The 20,098-nt window shown below is 43.8% G+C and overlaps 1 protein-coding gene across 1 annotated transcript in view; it reads left to right on the top strand.

Annotated features, from left to right (window-relative positions):
- Nucleotides 1-20,098, top strand: part of shank1 (SH3 and multiple ankyrin repeat domains 1) — an 83,504-nt gene that overhangs the window by 41,424 nt on the left and 21,982 nt on the right. Inside the window, 13 exon segments of the mRNA XM_042505266.1 lie at nt 5,971-6,053; nt 6,185-6,309; nt 7,547-7,682; nt 7,800-7,880; nt 11,302-11,310; nt 11,612-11,638; nt 11,751-11,807; nt 11,999-12,114; nt 12,934-13,057; nt 13,739-15,876; nt 15,878-16,043; nt 16,046-17,249; nt 19,496-20,098. The exon segment at nt 19,496-20,098 is cut by the window's right edge and continues 288 nt beyond it. Coding sequence (XP_042361200.1) covers nt 5,971-6,053; nt 6,185-6,309; nt 7,547-7,682; nt 7,800-7,880; nt 11,302-11,310; nt 11,612-11,638; nt 11,751-11,807; nt 11,999-12,114; nt 12,934-13,057; nt 13,739-15,876; nt 15,878-16,043; nt 16,046-17,249; nt 19,496-20,098 — 4,869 coding nt within the window.

The raw sequence follows: 20,098 nt of genomic DNA, 5'->3' as shown, positions 1-20,098 counted from the left end.
TCTCAGTGTGAGTGTGTGTGTGATGTATGTGTGTAAAGACGGACGAGAGCTGCTGCTGCACAGCCTGGTGTATGAGCAGTGCAGCCGTTGTGTGTTTCGCTGTATGAACATGTGAGTGTGTCGTTCTCTCTGCTTTGAATCGCTCCATTAACAAACGTCCTCTAGCAATGCTGCACCGGCACAAGTGATGCTTGCTGCTTTTACTGATGTGCAGATTGACTGCGTGTTTGGTGTGCATGCATGTCTGCTTTTGTGTGTGCGCTGTGTGCATGAAAGGTGTGTTTGCTACTGTCCATCAAAAACACAAAGGTATGGCAGGGTCATTTCTCCTCCTCTGTTGGCCAGCTGATTGCATGTGTTCTTGTGTCCTGCGTAATGTGTGGCGTGTATGTTTACCACTGTGTGTGTGTGTGTGTGTGTGTGAGACAGAGAGAGAGAGAGTGAGTGAGAGAGAGGGAGGGAGACTGCCGACAAATTGGAAACAGCGCGTGGTGAGGGAGTTTTAACGATGCAGCGTGCATGACAAGTTCTAGTTTCTTTCTGACACCTCTATGGAAACCTGCGTGGCCAAACCTGTTTAACATCTTAGCTTCTTACGTATGCAGCATGAGACTCACTGTACGCTCTGCAGGATAGTCCAGCTCAGTCTCTGCATCTAAGATACTGATGACAACAACATTGCCAGTACTCTGGAAGCAACACTGAGTGGCACTATTACTGGAACCCAGTTCAGTGGCTGGATCCTCTGGAGGATGCAGTCCACAGAGTTGGACCTGAGGGGCTGAACCTGCTCTTCTCTATTATTAACATGGTAGAGCCTCACAAACAGCAAAACTAAGGGTGTGTTCAGGTGTTGGCAGGCAAAGACAACAAGTTTCAAAGTTTGTCAATAGGAAATTTCTCTCAAACATACAACACAGTGTCATTTATAAACTAGGATAATTGTAATGATACCCAAAGTTGAATTACAAGTTACCAAGCAAATAGTGTTAATATTTCATGTAAAGTTCATGCCTAGCATCTATGATTTACACACCATAGTGTTCTTTTATTTTATCACAGACTGTATGCTTCCTCCGTGGTGCGAATACTCACATTGTTGCTGTTTGGCTATTTACACCCATCCCAACAACATGTTATTATGGATGCCACTACATGTTGTGATTGGGTAGTACTTGTCATACTGATGTGTCAGTGTTGGAAGTTGTAAGGATAAGGGCAAAGAGGTAATGGTAAGGGCTAGTGCTAGTCAGTCTTGGATATTCTCAGAGATTAAAGTGGTGAATTTACACAAAAAAAACAACAAATGTACTGCCAGAAAGTCAGTGGCATAGTATAAGAGTTAAACATTCCACGGAGGGTGAAGATATGGTGGATGAATAGGTTTAGCACACAGGAGGGGTCTGAGTCCTGTATGAGTCAACGCTGGCTTATTATTTGTAGGCTTAGTTGATGATTATTTAGAATTTATGAAGCCACTAAACGCATACTTTGTACATAAACTTTAGAGGAATGGCTGGCTGAATAGACCCGTTCGTGCTAATGTCTGTGTCTTACATCTTGACTTTGTTAGGATGTTCAGCAATACACAGCAAGGTGTGACTAGCCACATTTCGCTATAAACACCCAAACTGGCAATGTACTCCCCCTGTGCAAATAGCAATGTTGGCGACACCTGAATGCTGATAGCATCTTCCATTTTTTTAATCTTGTCCCTGTAAAATATCTGCTACTACCTGATGATTATCTGAAACACAAACACCTGCTAAATATAACCTGGTCATGTATTATTTTCCAGCTTTACAAGCTGAAGACAATCGCCTAAACAAATTATCAACAGCTGACCAGTGCAAAGCAGATTTGGGGAAAATAGGCTTCTCTAAGGATGCACATGCGCATATGCAGGCTGCATTTCTTTGCTTGCCTGGATGAGCCTTTGGTCCAGAAATGATTTGGACTCCAAAGTATCGAGCCACTGAACTGGGACACAGTTAATGTAATTTAAAGTTGATGACATCCTTAGAGACAGCAGAGCCTGAGCTAGTTGAATGGGATTCGTGGGATTATTGCTATGTATGTAACTCTCACTGATTGCTGGCTGTGGAAAATTGTCTGAGTGCAGTTATGTAGCGGTCCTAAGAGTTTTCATCAGGTATATTCTGCATGTTCTGCTGTTTTAGTATCACCTCTCAAAGTGGTTTGTCATTCTGATGAGTTAATATTGCTTACCAGGCACTGCTTGTTTGAAATGAAAAAAAGTCAAGACCAAGACTTCAGAGTTTAAACATCGGCCCCACTGATGGATGTAATAGTTTTTCAAATGTTGTGTTTGAGGCATTTAATCAGACTGTCCCTCAGATGAAGGTTGTATGAAACTAGTAAACATCATATTGCTGTGGTAATTCATATAAATTTACACTGAGACTAAAAATCAGTAGGGAAATGAGTGTAAAAATATGATCTGCCACTGCTGGTAAAGTTTTCTGAACTGATATGTTAGCTGTCTGCGCACATGCTAAACTGCCATGGAGCTACTTGATGCATGTGTTGCCTGTAGAGACAGGGCAGAGTAACAGCTGCAGGGGGAAAGCAATGTGTGTGTTTACATTACTTTGTGCATAATTCCTATGTAGTAATATACCTGCATTGCTCAGTCATGCCTTGATATTTGTGTGAATGTGTTTGTACATACAGTATGTGCTCATGTATTCAATGGGTCTTGCAGAGCGTTTGAGGTCTGGGCTGGGCAATAGAGATGGACAGAAGTGGACAAGAATAACAAAGAGACTGAGCCTTGGCAGAGACAGAGAGGCTCTCACAGCCTGTGGAGAGCATCATACACTCAATAGACTGAGTGAAAAAGATCATGAGGGGGAAATGTGATTAGAGAAAAATGAGTAGAAGTTTGGAGAACAAGGGAAGGAAGCTGGTATAATGAGAGGTACAGAGCAGGAGGGGCCATCAGGATGGAAAATGTAAAAAGAAGAAAAGCCAGTGAAGAGAGAAAAAGAGAGGGATGAACAGATGGAGTGGGCTGGGACTATTTTGGTGCACGATGGGATTATCAGCATGTGGTTACACTATGTTACAGATGACACCGTATATATACCCTTCTGACTCACTGACTGACTTAACGCTTGTTTGGAGGGTCTTTCCATTCATAACAAGACAAGAGTCCGTTCGAGGTCAGCAGCCCTGAGTGTTCTAAACTGACCTTAAACTAACTGTGTGTGATGTGTCTCACCTCTCATGCAACTAGGATGAGATAAAGCCTCTTGTTATGTGTACATACAACATAACAAAACATTTTTTTAAATCATTAAATGCTTTAACTTTTAAAGCATTTGATGTTAGCTTTATTTTTTTGTTTCAGAAAACATAACATAGGTCAGTTAAAATGTGTGACTTTAAACACTGTCATTCAATCTTCTCTGCTTAATTTGTCATGTACAGTTGCATACAGTATTGTAGTATGATGTAAAAAATACTCTATTGCAAATTGAAGTCTTGCATTAGAAGTCCTGTATGCTGAGACTGCGGCTAGTAGATAACGGTGCGTAGCTGCACCTCCATGTTGAGAGCTGTGTGCAGGCAATCCTGGCCTAGACTGTGAATGCAGGGCCAGCTCTTGGCATAGGCGATATAGGCGGTCGCCTAGGGCGCCATCTGCTGGAGGGGCGCCGCCACGCCGCCAGTCCCCATTGGCCTCGAGGGAAAATAACAATAAAATAATAATTTTCTAGGCCCACTGGCGCCCTCACTTAGTGTTTTCTGTCTAAAAAAGATATATATAAAAAATATATATATTAACATTACAAATAAATAAACAGTGACATGTTCCTAAATTATGTGTTAGCACGTGATGTGTCGTTATTGGGTGCGGAGGTGCGGGTAAGGGTTAGGGCGTCTAGGGCACCAAATTGGGTAGAGCCAGCCCTGTGTGAATGTCATATACAGTCTCTTTAAGAGGGGGAGAGAGAAAGAGAGAGAGAGAGAGAGAGATGGATGGATGGATGGATAGATAGATAGATTATTACTATATCACGTTATTAAATTATTATTATGGAACCAGGCTTTGGCAGGTTGTGGCTCAGGAGGAAGAGCGGGCCGTCCATTTGTTCAAGGATGGGGTTCAGTCCTTGGCTCCTCCAGTCTGCATGTTGAAGTATCTTTGGGCAAGATACTGACCCTGATGGCAGTGCCATCGATGTGTGAGTGCATGTGAATGTTTTATTGAGTAGCAGACGGCACCTTGTATGGTAGCCTTGGCAACCATCATCCGAGCAGTTTAGAGGGGGAATGTCTCTTTGGTGGGACGTCATTGACTCTCACACACCTGAACGTGACAAGAGGCCTTAACTAGACAATGCTTTTTGTAAGTGGTCGCAAGCCAAAAATCGTGGAAAGCACTGGTTTAAGCTTGAACAATGCATTATGTTTCATGGGCTTTTTTTTCAATGTAAAATCTTAATCTAGAGTTGCCAAATAAATGTAATTGTGTAAATTCAGCTGAGTTGAGATATGAAGTGGCATAAAATGGAAATACTCTAGTACCTAAAAATTGTGCTTATGTGAGGTTATTAAAAAAATATATATTTAGTGACTTTCAACCAGTAGTTGCATATTTCCCCCACAAAATATGTTACTACACTGTACTGGCTTCCCCTGTGAGCATACTGTGCCTGTTGTCTGCTGTCAGTGACTACTAGCGTACCATCACATGGCTTGGCTCTGGTGTGGACCTACCCAACCAAGTTTCCCTGCGTCCAGATCTAGCTGTTGCTTAGGAAACAAGCAGTACCATCATACTGTATATAGCATCTCTTCTTCAGTGAGGTTCTGGTGGAAACCAGCTCTGGCCTCACTGTCAAAAACATACAGCAAAGTGAAGCATAGCAAAACACTGTTTAAGTCACCACTGTACTGTTGGAAAAGTGACATTAATTACAATCAGTGTTGGCTTGAATTTGACTGATTTAGAACTTTGAAGACTGATGTTTGTAATTTTAAATTAAGGCTGCAATATTTTTAAAATGAATATTCAGTTTTTACATTTAACCACTTTGAAATACATTTTTATACTTTCCATGACAGATTTTTATTGTCGTTTTTGTAGAAACACACACAACAAACATGCCACATAAATAAATCAAACAAACATTTCCGTAAATTGTCTTGTCCCAGATCAGAGTTTTGATATTACAATTCACTTTTTTCAACTTTCAACTAGAAGACTATACTTTACTATAACGTGAAGGGGAAATGCTAAGAGCAGAAATATGAACAGAACGCCACAATGTATTAACATTTCAAGATAAATTATTGACAAAAAAGCAATGTCCTCAGGATGAATATGCCTGTTTACTTTAACGTGTCCAGATTTTTTAACACAGTGTACTTGTCTGCCCCTTCATTATTGCTTATTTAATGTATATGCATGTAAGTATGTTGTGGGAGGGATGGAAATAGAGGGATGTGGGTCAGAGTGGGAAGCGTCACCTCTAATTCTTCACCTTATCCTCTGAATATTTTATTCCTCGGAATAATAAAAAATAAAGTTTTAAAAAAATAAACATGTATATATTAGAAGGTACATGCATGTACAGTACATATATATGTAAATACCCACATTTACACACAGGGGATCCAGTTTTAATCCAATACACTGTTGAGATGAGTTTCTGTCTAGTAGTGGTGGTGATTTCATCAGAGGGAGACAAAGGAAGTGGGAAGCAGACATCAGAGGAGAGGAGTGGTGTTGTTGGGGACAGGAAAAGTAACATCAGTGAGGTATATGTTGTATTTTATGGATTTTAAAATCTTGACTTTCATCCTATTATCTCCATTGATTAAGATTGAGGGTAAATGCAGATGTGCAACAATGTAGGTCATATGTCCTCCTTGTCTTCTGTCTTTCATGTTTGTCTTGTTTTATTTCTAACTTTCTCTCCTCTGTCTCCTCTCTGTCAGTGACTATATAATCAAGGAGAAGACAGTGCTTTTGCAGAAGAAAGACAGCGAGGGTTTCGGCTTTGTGCTGAGAGGAGCCAAAGGTAAATAAATGTGAAATAAACAAACATCCTGCCCTGCAACAACACTCATTGATTTAGGAATGGTAGTTCGAATTGTATACTGTCATCACATGCAATGCTAATGCATTCTCATATTTTCATGGTGTCTTCAGCTCAGACTCCTATTGAGGAGTTCACTCCCACCCCGGCCTTCCCTGCCCTGCAGTACCTGGAGTCAGTGGACGAGGGAGGCGTCGCCTGGAGAGCTGGTCTGAGGATGGGGGATTTCCTTATAGAGGTACTGCCATGACTTAACACTGCATCATGGGTTGGAATTGAAAGCACTAACAGATTTTATGTCGCGTTTTCTGAACCTAGATAGAGCAAGAGAGCAAAGGTGTTCAGTCCTCTAAATGTTCATCTCTATCTATTTCCTATAAACAGATATTTGCATATGTATGCAGAATCTGTAGGAAACAGGACAAGATTTTGGTATCAAAGTGTCTGGTTTCAGTTTGTAGTCTGTTTGTAGTATTGACCAATCACGTTTGAGTGGCAGGTAAACAGTCAAACCCATCGGCCAAAAAATGTAATCCTGGAACCCATCGGCTCTAGTGTGAGGACGATTTTGATTTATATTGCTTTTTTAAAATGTATCATATGCATTCATATGAACATGTATGTTTAGTAAGCCTGGCCAAAATGAGTGGCGCACCAAAGAGAAAGTCTTGGCGTGGATATAGGTTGGCTACACAGGATCAGCCTGAAATACTGGCCGTTGCCTGAGAGGTTTATTGTTTTCAGACCGATAGCTGATGGGTTTCGAGATTGAACTGCTTCTGGATTTAAATGTTTAACATTTTCAGAAAAATGTTTTTGATAAAAACCTTTGTATTCACACTGGGATTCAGATCTGCACCAAAACCAAATATTTTGTTTTGTGGCCCAAACCCTCACTTTCCTTAAAATTTCAACACAGTTTATAGATTTTTGAGATACTCACTTTCAATCTATTAAACTACCGGTGTATATAACATATACCATATCAGCTTGGGTTTTGTCAGGGTTCTTTGACCACTTCCCACACGCCAAAGACATGCAGGTTAAGTTCATTTGTGACTCATAACTAATAATAACTATTTTATCAGACTATCCCAAAATTAACCTTGCATCCTAAGAAGTACACCGTTGCAATTAGTTCGATTGTTCCCTTTTACATTCAGTGTTCGACCAAGGTGCACTTAGGCCTACTGAGAGCCTGATCTCTGATTTAGTAGGAGGAACTTGAAATCAGCAAAGCACACATGAGTTCTGGATTAATTAAGATCCATCCTTACTTTATATACTGTTACATTTGTTTATATAAATAAAGTTTAGCTGATAATCATGTCCAAGAATCTTCAACTACAAGTAATCATTTCACTTTGTTATTGTTGTCAGCCTGTCAGTTTTCACTTCCATCTGCCTTATTGACATAAATGATGCCAAAAACATAAATGCAATATAATGTCATCTTTGTCTCTGTTTTTTACCAGGTCAATGGTCAAAATGTGGTAAAGGTTGGTCACCGGCAGGTCGTCAACATGATCCGGCAAGGTGGCAACAGCCTCATGGTCAAGGTGGTCATGGTAACCCGCAACCCCGACATGGAGGAGGGTTCAAGGAAGAAAAGTAAGAGTCTGCACTCTCTGCTCTCCCCTGGGGTGCTACTGTAGATAAGTGCTGGTGGCAACTTAACTGAACAGCTTGACTGATGACTGCTGCCTTTGTCTGTTCCCTCCCTTCCAGTCCCCCAGCAGAGTAAGAGGCTGAGCACCCCGGCTATCGCCCTACGATCCAAATCCATGACTTCAGAACTGGAGGAAATGGGTGAGAGACTAACTTGGATAAACTTTTGGGGGGTGAAAAGAGAAGGATTACAAAGAATAAAGAAACAGAAAGAATGTAGAATGTTAAAGAAAAGGAGAGTGTTTTAAAGCTCAAGATGGGGAAAAAAAGTTACAGGGAAAAATAGATTGAGGTGATGAGGGATGATAGAAAGAGTGTAAAACCGGAGTGTTGGGGGTTGCTAAAGATGCTGAAAGTGTGAAGGGGAGTTGAGCTTGGGCTAAATTTAATCAGCACGAAAGTAGAGGTGGACATAGTTTAGTTACTCAGTGACAGAAAGGAGAGAGAGAGAAAAGAAAAGAAGATTGGCTGCCGCCGTGGATGACGGTCTCAATGCATTTCACTGTTCTTTCAGAGGTTCCACACTGTCACTACCAGCACCCCCACTACAGGTAACCCCACCCGGAAAAAGTGTCGCTATCCACCCTGTGATCCCTCTCTCACTGCCCGCCCTTCTTACCTCTGACCCTCCTGCACCTCCCCACTGCTCCCTGGCCCGCCCACAGCTTTAACCCACAGAACAGTCTACCAGCCCCTCTGCTCAACACACACACATATGCACACACAGAGACACTCAGCAAGTATTTGTTGCCAAGGTAACACTGCAGGGGAATGGGCGTCACCTGAGAAGAGTTTTCCGGGTGCCACAAACATCATGGCTAAGTGTCTGGTCTTTATGTATTAGTGAGCAAGTAACAAAATATGTCCCTTTTTTTGTTTGAGATCTTTTGTTGAGAATGTGTTTGATTCATTTGGAAGAAATCACACCCAGGATAAAATTATTGAGATGAGTAATTTTTTGAGAAAAAAGCAACTTTGTTCCAGGTCTGTTGCTATGGTAACAGCATTATGTGTGGCTACACTTATGCCATCTCTATTTGAGGCAAAATAGTGGGAGGAGAGTGCATGGTGAGGGTCAACACCCCCATTTGCAGATCAGAGCGTTGCTGTATTGGCGATTGGGTTATATTTTCTAAACATTTATGGTGTTTTCCATCGCTGTTGCTGTTGCTGGTGTCTGGTTCTGAGCATGCCCAGTGAGCAGTAGACGATGTATGAAGGCTGATGACATGGAGCTGCTGGAGGGGAGGGGAATCTGCAGGGCTTTGTCAGCTGGTCTCAGATCTGGTTTTAGTACTTGCTCTTACAACGATGACTTAAACTTGCCTAAACTGGTAAACAACAGCCACTACAATGAGTCCTGACCTGCTGCTGTAAGTTAAGATCAGACCAAAGTTTATCCTGAGTGTAGAAATCAGCCCTTTGCTTTACTCCTCACCCAACTCCTCTCCTCACCTTCCTCCTCCTGTGGTGTGACCTCACCTAACCAGCGCAAAGCATGAGCGCCCAGTCTGAAGCACAGGTGCCAGTTACCTGAACTCCTGATCCACCTCCCTTCCACCATCAGTGCTCACTATTATCTTGCCACTAGCACTGTATGTATACAGTGATACTGTGTTCATTAATACATAGAGTGTCACTCCAATAAACTTAAAGGTACAGTTCATCCCAAAATAATTTTTTCCTCTTACCTGTAGTGGTATTTATCAATACTGTGTCGTTTAGTGTGAGTTTCCGAGTGCTGGAGATATCGGTCTTAGAAATGTCCTCTCTCCATTAAAATGGAACTACATCACACTCAGCTCAAAGCGTCAAAAAAACACAAAATACTGGCCAGTGATAGGCTTGGTGGGAGTAGTTTGGTAGAAATAAATAGTTCCTACATTGAACTGCTGACAACAGATTTGTGGATTAACTGGGCCATGATTTCGTGAAAGAGACATTGCTGTTTAGTTTTTTTCAAATTTTTTTGGGGAGCGTTTTCAGCACCACAAGCTGAGTACCATTTAGTTCCATTATATTTTCGCAGCCGATATCTCTAGAACTCAGCAACTCATACCAAAAGAATCTAGACTGATAAATGCCACTTCAGATAAGAGGCAAAATATGTATTTTTGATTTTGAACTATCCCTTTGAAGGTGCTACAACTGAAATCATTTTACAATACGGTGTTGAGATTTGGTAGGAATATCAGCTGGATTGTTTAATGGCGTAAAACATGAAGGGGCTCTTCTCCCTCCTCAAATCAACCAAAAGGCTAAGTCCTCTGCAAATGAAGTCATGAGATTTTAGACAAAATGTGCTCATTATTTTGAAGACAAAATGCCAGTAAATATGTTGCTGTTGTTTAAGCTTGTATGCTGACCTCATCATCATCATACCAAAGTATTAAAATTAACTGAAGTGATATATAGATGTAAAAGTGGCACAGTTCAGGAGCTAAATGAGCCAGGTTGATAGTAGCTTATTGCAGATCATATTATGGATTTTTGGCCAACAAAAGAAATTGTCACAGTGTCACCATTATATAGTTTGTTCAGTAGAGAGTTTTCACAAGTTGATTGAAATGTTCCACTTATTGTGTACCTTGGTCACAATTCTAAAATAAAAAATCAATAATAATCATCAATATATCATTATTATTTGTTACATAATGTGTTTAATTTTAAAGAAAATTACTGTAGGCTGACATAATGTTATCAGAATTTTTAAAGTCGCATTTATCAGTATTCACCTCAAAACTCAGTACTGGTCAGGGTTATATTTTTATATATTTTAATAGTCAGTTTGGCTTAATATACAGTGCACTTCTCAATAAAGATCCCAAGTTCCTTGCGAGTGCCTAATTTGCAGTCACATGCACTGTAACTTAGATCCTCTTTGCTTTTGCCTCCTTCTAGATCAAGGTGAGAGGAGCACAGTGTGTGATGAAGCTATGTCAGCTCCTACCATATGCTTATTCTAATGCATTAGAATTCATTTAGCTGTGACGCCTATTAAACTATCTCACCTCTGTGATTGGTGCAGTGTCCCAGTTCATCTAAAAGTCATGCTGCAAGATAACAAGGACATTAAAATGGAAATGATCCTGCAGTGCACTTAAGTCCACAAATTGTTGTTTTCCTAACACTAATTTCATGCGAGTGTTGTTTAAATATGTTTTGACATGTTTCAACAAAACTGTGGCGTATTTTTTTTAAAGGATTCGTGCAGTTGTAAGTAAGCGATGAGGTGAAGACAAGTTCAAAACCCGTTCATGCTTGGTTTAACCATTGGACAATAAAATTTAATTTCTGTTTAATTAAGCTCAATAAACTACGCATTGTGAAATATAACATCTTGAGTATGAGTATGGCGGATAACCCTATTCCTATTCAGTCCACACACACTAGCTCACTCACACCAATGGATGCAAACACTAAAGGGTCACCTTTAATTCCTCCTCTTTACTCCCTTGTAGACTTGTCCCTTTAATGTTCACTGGTTTAACCACTAACTCTGTCTCTTCTTTGTTCCCTTTGTCCCCACTTCAATGCTGACGGGATCTTAAACATATAACAGTGGAGAGAGGTGGGAGTCTGCTTCAGTCTAACTCCACATTTGTGTGTGTGTGTTTTCACATGTTTTACAGAGCAACAGCAAGCAGCATACTGTATGTGTGTGCAGCATATTTACTGTAACATAAGTGTGCATGCTTCAGTTGTCTCAAAGCGTGGGTGTGATGTACGTTCTTTTACATCGAAGATCGAAAAAGCCTGGCGAGGTGACTCAGTTTGTCAGGCTCCGGGGAATATGATTAGTATTCACTGTAACAGCGCTATCGCACTTTCACTCCTGCCAAAACTTAAGTCTCCTTTTGTCCTCCTTCCAGCTGCTACCCCTTGGAAAAAAAAATCAGGTATGCTCTGGTACACTCTCGCTTAAGGCTTTGTATTTATGTCTGTCCAAAATGACTTGGCATTCGCCGCTCAGTTGCTTATTGGGCTTAATCTGAGTTTCTTTTCTTTTAGAATTCGAATCCTCACAAGTTACAGAGAAGAAGAGGACAGTCTATCAGATGGCTTTGAGTAAGGGAGCTCATGTTTGTCACTGGATGTTTCCTGAATTTCTTCCTCTCTATCTCATCCACCTCCATCAAGTGTGTCTCTTTCCACACACTTTCATTCATTTTGTTGCTGTCCATTTTTCTGTTTCATTGCTGTATGTCCCCTTCTTTGTCTCTCTCTTTCTCTTTCTTTCTCTGTCTTTTTTCTCTCAGATAAACTAGATGAAATTCTTGCAGCAGCTCAGCAGACAATCAGCACCAATGAGGCGCCAGGGACACGGGGACAGGGGCCAAAAAGAGACAGGGGAAGAAGTTTTTATGGCAACGAGGTGTGTATCTTAAATCATACTACAGTATATTTATATGTGTGTGCTCTGATGTTAACTGGATCTGTCATCAGGTTGGGAAGAGTGCCTGTCTACAATAAATTAAGTTGTAGTAAGAGACAGCAAAATGTAGGGGATATAAATGAAAACAGTTTCAAAGCAAAACTTGATGCAACTATTAGTTTCAGTGGTAAAATGTGAATATATATTGATTTTTAAAAAAGCAAACAGAGAAAGAATCTCACCCATATTTTAGTTCTTTTCAAAGGGGACACATTTTACACATACTTCCATCAAGGAAAAATGGTTTTCGTTATAGTAATAAGCATTTGTTCAACCAAAAAAAAAAACCTTCCGTTTTCATTCCTTTAGGTGTCATTGTAGCTGACAATAATTCTAACAACTATGTAAAACCATGTGCCTTTATACTGTGAAACTGCAATACTTTCTGAGACACTTATACTGGAAAAAAAAAACATGCCGTCTTAACCCTTACTGGACCTTCAAATGTATGAAAATTTGCAAAGTAAACAACTGTTGTACCAGTAAATATGTCAGTGTAAATAACAGGCACATGGCAAACAAAAAAAAACTATTTTCAGTCTTTTATTCTTGACTTATATAAATCTGCAAGTGATGTTTTTACATTAACAATGATTAAATGTGGCCATGCAATGTGGCCCCTAAGAATTTATACTAAACTCAGCAGCTTTACACCACTTTTAGCTCATTGTTTTAGTTTTCTGGCCCACACATTAACTGTGCAGTTGAGTCTCATGTCACTCTCCAGTTTCTTTCACATCCTCCTTTTTGGCATTTCAGACAAACTACGGGGATCAGTCCGGGATGGGGATGATGTCGTCGGGGTTGGGCCTTGGTTATGACCGTGGCCAGTACACCTCGGGTCATGGCCCACCGCACGGTATGCTGCGGCAGAAATCCATCGGTGAGGCTGTCTGTTTTTTCTGTCTGCCCCTCCTTTCGCCTGTCTGTCTGTCCTCTGGACCAGTAGAGGTCTGCACTGTGCTGACGTGTTTGTCTGTGGCCAACACTGTCTTGTCTGTGGCCAAAAATGTGCACACTTTGTATCTGTATCTGATCGTATGTTATAACGCACCTTACTATAGCTGTACTGTAAAAATAAGATGTCTGTGTGTCTGATACTCACCTTACTACTATTTGTTACATACAGTAGTGCCACTAATCCCCTTGCTTTATTCTGGTGGATTATTTTCTGGTTTGTTGCTCACTATGGCTTTGCTAACTCCCCTTCTGAAATAGTAATGTGCTCTCTGATGACCAACTAAACAAATGCTGCTGTGTGATGCTGCCTAGTTGCTACTTGTTTGTGGAATATATAGTACTAACTGACTTACCTACTAACAGACATAAGAACTGAGGACAGACTCGCTGGCAGGTAGACGGGCAGTCAGATTTAGACAGACACTCTCATAGATTACCCTCAGCTTTTCTTTTCTCTGGCTCTATTCCCTCTCTCCTCTTATTCGCCCCAGAACTTATCTTCTTTTCTTCTTCATCAGCCTCTTTTATTCTCACCCCACACCATCTGTAAATCTCTATTTCAATCCAATTTGTTTTCTCTCGATTTATGAATGCTGTACTGCAGGGGTGCCTGAGGAGGAGAGGCAGTTCCTGCATCCTCCAGCCATGAAGTTTGCCCGCAGTCTGTCAGTGCCTGGACCAGACGACATCCCTCCTCCTCCCACTACAGCTCCACCAGACCCTCCGTTTTCTTCTGCTCCACCACTAGGTTGGAGAGCAAAGTCATCCCAGCAGCCCTCTGTCTCCGTGTCCCAGTCCACATCCACCTCTGCGCACTATCAGCCCTACTCCCAGTCAGTGCACTTTACCCATGGGGGTAGGGAAAGGGCAGGTGGTCCCAGCGCTGGCCCTAGTGGTGGAGCGGTGGATCACACAACCCCATATGCACACGCAGCTGCACATACTGCTCAAAGCAGGACTGCTTCGCGGAAGGTTGCCTATACTGGGGAGCCTGTTGGAGCTGGCATAGGAGCTGGTGGAGGGGCCAAGGCAGCAGGTCTTAGGAGAGGCTACAGCACTGCTGTCCCCCCATCCAGCATTGCCACTGTAATGCCCCAGCAACAACAGACTACCCAGAGTCAACCCCAGCGGGCAGACCGCAGTGCAGCTGGAGCTGGAGCAGGCGGTCCTAAAGGAGGGGCCCGGAGAGGTAAGGGCCCCCTGGTGAAGCAATCAAAAGTAGAGGACCTGCGCATGGGCCAGGGTACACTAGGGGGTAAGGGCTCATTGGAGAAAAGCTCCATCCCCATCCCCACCATCATCGTCAAGGCCCCTTCAACCAGCAGCAGTGGACGCAGCAGTCAGGGCAGCAGTGTGGAGGCAGATGTTCCTGCATCAGGGGAGACAGATGATTCCAAAACACCCCTCCCTCCCTCCACTCCTGCTCCACAGCCCCCGGCCCCGCCTTCCATCCCAGCACCGCCGCCTCCATCCTTGCCTTCTATGCGAGCCCAGGATAATCTGGACTTTACCAGCCAGTTTGGGGCTGCCATTGTTGGCGCAGCTCGCCGAGACAGGGAACGGTTTCATGAAGCCCGCAGAAAGAGTGCTTCCTTGTTCATGTCTGCTGAGGAGGATGTGAGTCTCGGGGGAGTAACTGATGGAATAACAAGGACTCAAGTGTCACAACAACAGCTTAGCACACAGGCTGAGAGTTCATCAACACGGCTGCGTCCGTCCAAGTCTATTGACGAGGGCATGTTCTCTGGGGACACCTTTATCCATCACACTCGTAGTATGCCTCCAGCCTTTGGCCTACCTGAGTACTCCTCACCTGCCCTGGACTATCAGCCTAAGTCTGTGCCCACTGATTTGTACACAGCAGCAGGCAGGCAGCCAGCACCCCCCACTTCCACCACCTTCATTCACCCTCTGACGGGAAAGGCTCTTGACCCCACATCGCCATTAGGTCTTGCCCTGGCTGCCAGAGAGCGTGCTCTGAGAGATGACAACAGGTTAAGGAGAGGACCGGAGCACCACTTTACCCGCCAGATGTCGAGTGTGGTGTTTCCTTCATCTGCTGTCACCTCTCAGTCAGTGTCGTCCGCCGCCCAATCCTCCAGCTCCTCTTACTTGGTCACTTCGTCCTCTCTGGCTGCCACCACGGCCACTGTTGGCCGCCCGCCCTCACCTAGAATCCTCAGAGGAGTTGGGAGTGTGTGGAGTGAGGAGAGTGGTGGAGGAGAGAGGGAGCGGGAGGGAGGAGGTACTCGGGAGGGGCTAAGAGTTCGCTTCTCGGAGGACAAAACAGTCCACACACACCACTACCAGTCTCAGCCGTATCAGCCAACCTATAAGGAGAGGGAGCGGGAGAGGTCGAGGGAACGGGAGAGGGAGCTATCAAGAGAAAGAGAGAGGGACAAAGAGAGAGAGGGGTACATGAGGAGGGTAGAGCAGGCTGCTGCCAGTGCGGCAGCAGCTGAGAGTGCTGTTCAGCAGGCGTCCCAGTCTCAGCCGCCTCAGAGGCCCTCTTTTTTGAGGATGGAGAGCCAATCTGATGCCTATGTCTTGTCCCTCACCCCTCCCTCTCCTCCACCCAGTACTCAGCAGACTACAAACACTACTGGGAGCACTGGGAGTGGTCTGATGGTTCTTCCTCCCCCTGCCCCCTCAGTTGATGCGGATGATGAGTTTGTCTACGCAGACCCTCTCCCACCTCCATTAGAGTTTGCTAACAGCTTCGACAGGGGCATTGGGGGAATGGTCAGGGTACTCACAACATGGGATGCGCCCCAACAGCCTAGCTTCCCGCCAACAGCAGGTCCCACCCCCTCCACCTCCACCTCCTCCTCCACCACCACCCCCTCCACCCCCCCAAAAAGAAACATTTGGAAGTGGGTTTCCTGCTCATACTCCCCTGCCCTCGCCTCAGGCGGGGACTCCACTGCCTCCAGCCTCACATCTTATGACAGTGAGGTGGCTAACCTGACTCAGTCGGCGCCCTCTCCCTCCCAAACGTCCCCCAACCCTCCGCCCTCTCATTCGCCCTCTACCCTGCAACCTAGCTCTACAGCAGGACCTCCACCTCCCCCGTCAGTCTCACCACCACCTCCTCCCGGATCCTATCATAGACCCTTCTCTATGTCCCACCCCCACCACCTTTACAACAGCTCTCACACTTCTGGGCGCTCTTCCCCAACACCTCCCCCTCACTCAGTCGCTCCACCCCCGGCCTACCGTGGTCCCCCACCGCACTCCTCTGTTGCTGCCACCTCTGCTCCTCTTAGGGGCACTGACTCACACGCCACGACCGCTAGCTGTGCCGCTACAACCACCACTGCTGCCACCACAACAAGCACCTCCACTCAGCTCTACCAGGAGCGAACGCACACCACGCACACAACATCCTCCACCGCCACCACGGGGACTCGCAGGACAGGGGATCACCACCGTCCTCCCCCTACTACCAAGAAAGGAGAGTCCCAGGAGACGGTGGTGGACTCTGGGATTGAAGAGCTGGACAGCCGCAGCAGCAGTGACCACCACCTGGACAGCATCCTAGCCAGTGTCCGGGGAGACAGGCTGGACCGAGGGGATAGAGGAGGACGAATGGGAGGGGGAGGTGGGACAGGGGAATCAGAAAGGGGAGGTGATTTTTTGGAGTCTTACATGAGCTACTTGGATGGACAAACTTTTGAGATGCAGAATGCCACAGCAGCAGCCTCCACCTATCCAAAAACCAACAGGTTCAGAGAAGGAGGTCGCAGTGATCTACACAGACAAACCAGCACCGCTCCTGCATCCTTCCACTCCCACAGACGAAGGGAGGAGCAGGAAGAGGAAGAGGTCGAGGAGGGAGTTGATGAAAGTAGCCGAGATGGATATGGGGTCAGGGATGTGCAGAATTTGGGACGTCCCGTTTCACCGTACTTTGATCGTCCCCGTACTCCTGAGATGAAGCCTTTGTGGGGTGAGGGGCAGATGTCCGGTGACCAGTCTGGGGCACTTTTAGAGGGGAAGAAGATTTACCCACCTGCATCAAGTATGAAGCCGAGCATCATCAATGAGCTGAGCAGTAAACTGCAACAAAGAACCAAGGACAGCTGGAGCGGCCAGAGACCACTGAGTAGACACAGGTACACATCAATGAAAACTTTTTTTTGGCTTTTTTTTTGTTGTTGTTGTCACAGCATGAACTACATGTTATGTTATTGTTGATGCACGACATTGTCATTCTGTTCATATTTCACCTGTGTTAATGAATCATTTAGCCAATTTTGAGTTCTTTACCTTCCACTCTTGATGTTCAAGTCTTCTGTGAAAAATGTCTGTTTATGTGTTGTATAAGTGTTGCATCTATACTGTGTAAACCACTCCTTTTATTTCTCTGGCTTTTTCCATGTGTTTCTCTCAGAAGCAGAAGCAGATAATAGAATAACTTCCACACTCCTTTCTGTCAGGAAGAACATAAAACTTTGACACATACTTGAACTTGCAGCCTGTTGTGAGACAGTAAGGCCAAAGGAGAGAAAATTTTGTCAAACTTGAAACATTATAATGTCTGATGGACTTTATTATCTATGTGCATTAATGAGATGTTGACAGTAAGAAATCATTTTAATCCACAGGTTCTAAAAAATGCTTGACAGTTTTTACCAACATGTCCCTGAAAGGAAAACCTTTGTATTTTTTTCAACTTCCCATGTTTTTGTGTCTAACTGACAAATGGAAACAGCAATATGTAAAACTGGTCCTGTACTGAGAGAGGCCAAACAGGTTGCAATGTTATCTCATGGACAACTGTGCACTGTCAATTTAGGTCCATTCAAAGAGCTTATTTTTGCTACTGACAGGCTTAGATTGTTATAAAACAATGTGTGATATTTCAAAAAGGAGCCTTAAGAGAAATAAAATGATTTTCCTTCCCTTTATCTGGTCTGCTTTCTACTGTGACCAAGTATCGCTCAAGAAGACGTGTTTCTGGAATTTTTGTGAGAATTGTTGCAGGAGAGACAATAGTGAAAATGTTGGTGAGAGTTGGAGAGAGGAGTGCTCAGAAGAATTTGTTGTATTTGGGTACAAAAAGCCCTGCTCAGTTTATCTAAAATATTTTTAATGTCATGGCTGAATATTGAGCTGATTTCGACAATGCAAAAAACTATGTGAGATTTCAGAATGAATTTCTCCTTGAGCAAGACATGGATATACACAATCATAAACAGACCATATCAGTAAAAGGTAAAGAAAAATGTTTCATTTCTCTGTAAGGTTTTCCTTTCCATAATTTGGCAAAGTGGCAAAAAACAAACACTTGCAGTTGACATGAATTGTCATTGCCATATTGCCCATAAGGATTACATTGCAGCTAGGGGTGGGCAATATACCAAAAATATCATATCATGTTTTTTTTTAAGGTAGGATCACAGTCATGATTTTATCACAATTCTTCTTCATTTTGGATTTTAAGACTATTGTGCATGCTACTGAACAGTACAACTGAGCTAATTTCCTGATTTAAATATAGCCTTAAATATAAAAGAATAACAGAAGATTTAGGCTAAAGTACTTTAGCCTAGTACCTAGTACCTTTTTGAAAAGATTTAAATCTGTGTGCAATTTTGTTATCCACTGTTTTTATTGGAACCATATCTTTTGTCAGGTGAAATGTTATCGAAACTCAAACTCAACACTGTTTTCATTTTGATATATGACTTCCATGATAATGAAAGGCTGCTTAGTTGTCAAATAATCAGCTGTATTCTACAGTCAGTCCTTCACTGCGTTACATGCTTGTTCAACGCTTCTGCTGTCTCAGTGTTTTGGCGTGAGATTTGCCTGGGCAGCATGAGAGCGTGAAACTGACGATGAAAGCACGTGTCACATGCCAGGAGCGAGTTGGCAACCTTGAAATATGTTAAAATGCAGAACAATACACTTCACGTTATATGCAGTCACACAGCAGAGGGGAGCTGCTTTCTCTGGAGCTGTATCCGCTGATCATTAACACATCCTCCCTTTGCAGCTCTGCATGGAAGTTTGGATGTGTCGCGTGTATGAGCATAGAACTACAACAGGTAGAATGTGCACTGTATCAGGATACAACGATCTCTCTGTGATGGCAGATTGTGGACACATTCTAATTCTTCATGATCTAATATCGTCATATCGCACACCCCTAATTGCAGCCTGTTTTGCTGCTGTGGTTGAAGTTGTCTCTTTAAATACCTGAAATTTTTTTTTAAAAATGTTGTCTCCACTAGTCCCTCATTTGAAAAATAGGGTCTAGGTTAAAAAGTTCCCTGTAAATGTGTGTGCTTGTTTTTCATTTTGTTTTCTATCATTCTTTTTATTTGTAACAATGTCCCTCCCTCTCAATTCACAGATTTTCAGAAGACTCCGCCTCAGCTCTGAGCCCCCCCTCGGCTCGATCCCAGTCACCGTCTCCAATCTCGTTATCACAGCCATCGTTATCTCCCTCCCCCACCCCTGCGTCCCAGTACCCTAACTGGGGACGATCCCCATCCCCTCAACCTCCAGCTGCCTGTCAGCCTCCACGTTCCCATTCCCCGCTGTCCCCTACATCTTATTCCCCATACCCCACCTCCCCCAAACACAGACCTGTCTACCGGACCAAAGCCCTAGAATTCCAATTCATCCCCAGTCGAGAATCCCGCAAAGCAGAATCACACATGCTCCAGCGTAGACGAGCACCCAGTCCCCTCATCTCCCCATCAGAGAGGCCCAAGCTGGGTCCACCACGGCCGTCATCTCTTCCGCTTCTCCCCACTACACCCCTATACAGTGCCATGTATGACCTTCGAGGTTCAATCACCCCACCATCACCTGGGAACCCTCTTGGAGATCCCTATTTCTCTCCCTCTCCTCCCCTGTTTGCCCCCTCCGGTGCCCCTCCTCCTCCAAACTCCACCTTAGTTGTTTCTCGATCCCTCTCTCCAACTCACTTTCTGTCTGGGACCTCTTCTCC

This window comes from Plectropomus leopardus, chromosome 17, assembly GCF_008729295.1.
Source record: "Plectropomus leopardus isolate mb chromosome 17, YSFRI_Pleo_2.0, whole genome shotgun sequence".
NCBI lineage: Eukaryota > Metazoa > Chordata > Actinopteri > Perciformes > Serranidae > Plectropomus > Plectropomus leopardus.
Note: the sequence above shows the minus strand (reverse complement) of the source record. Positions and strands in the feature narration are given on the sequence as shown.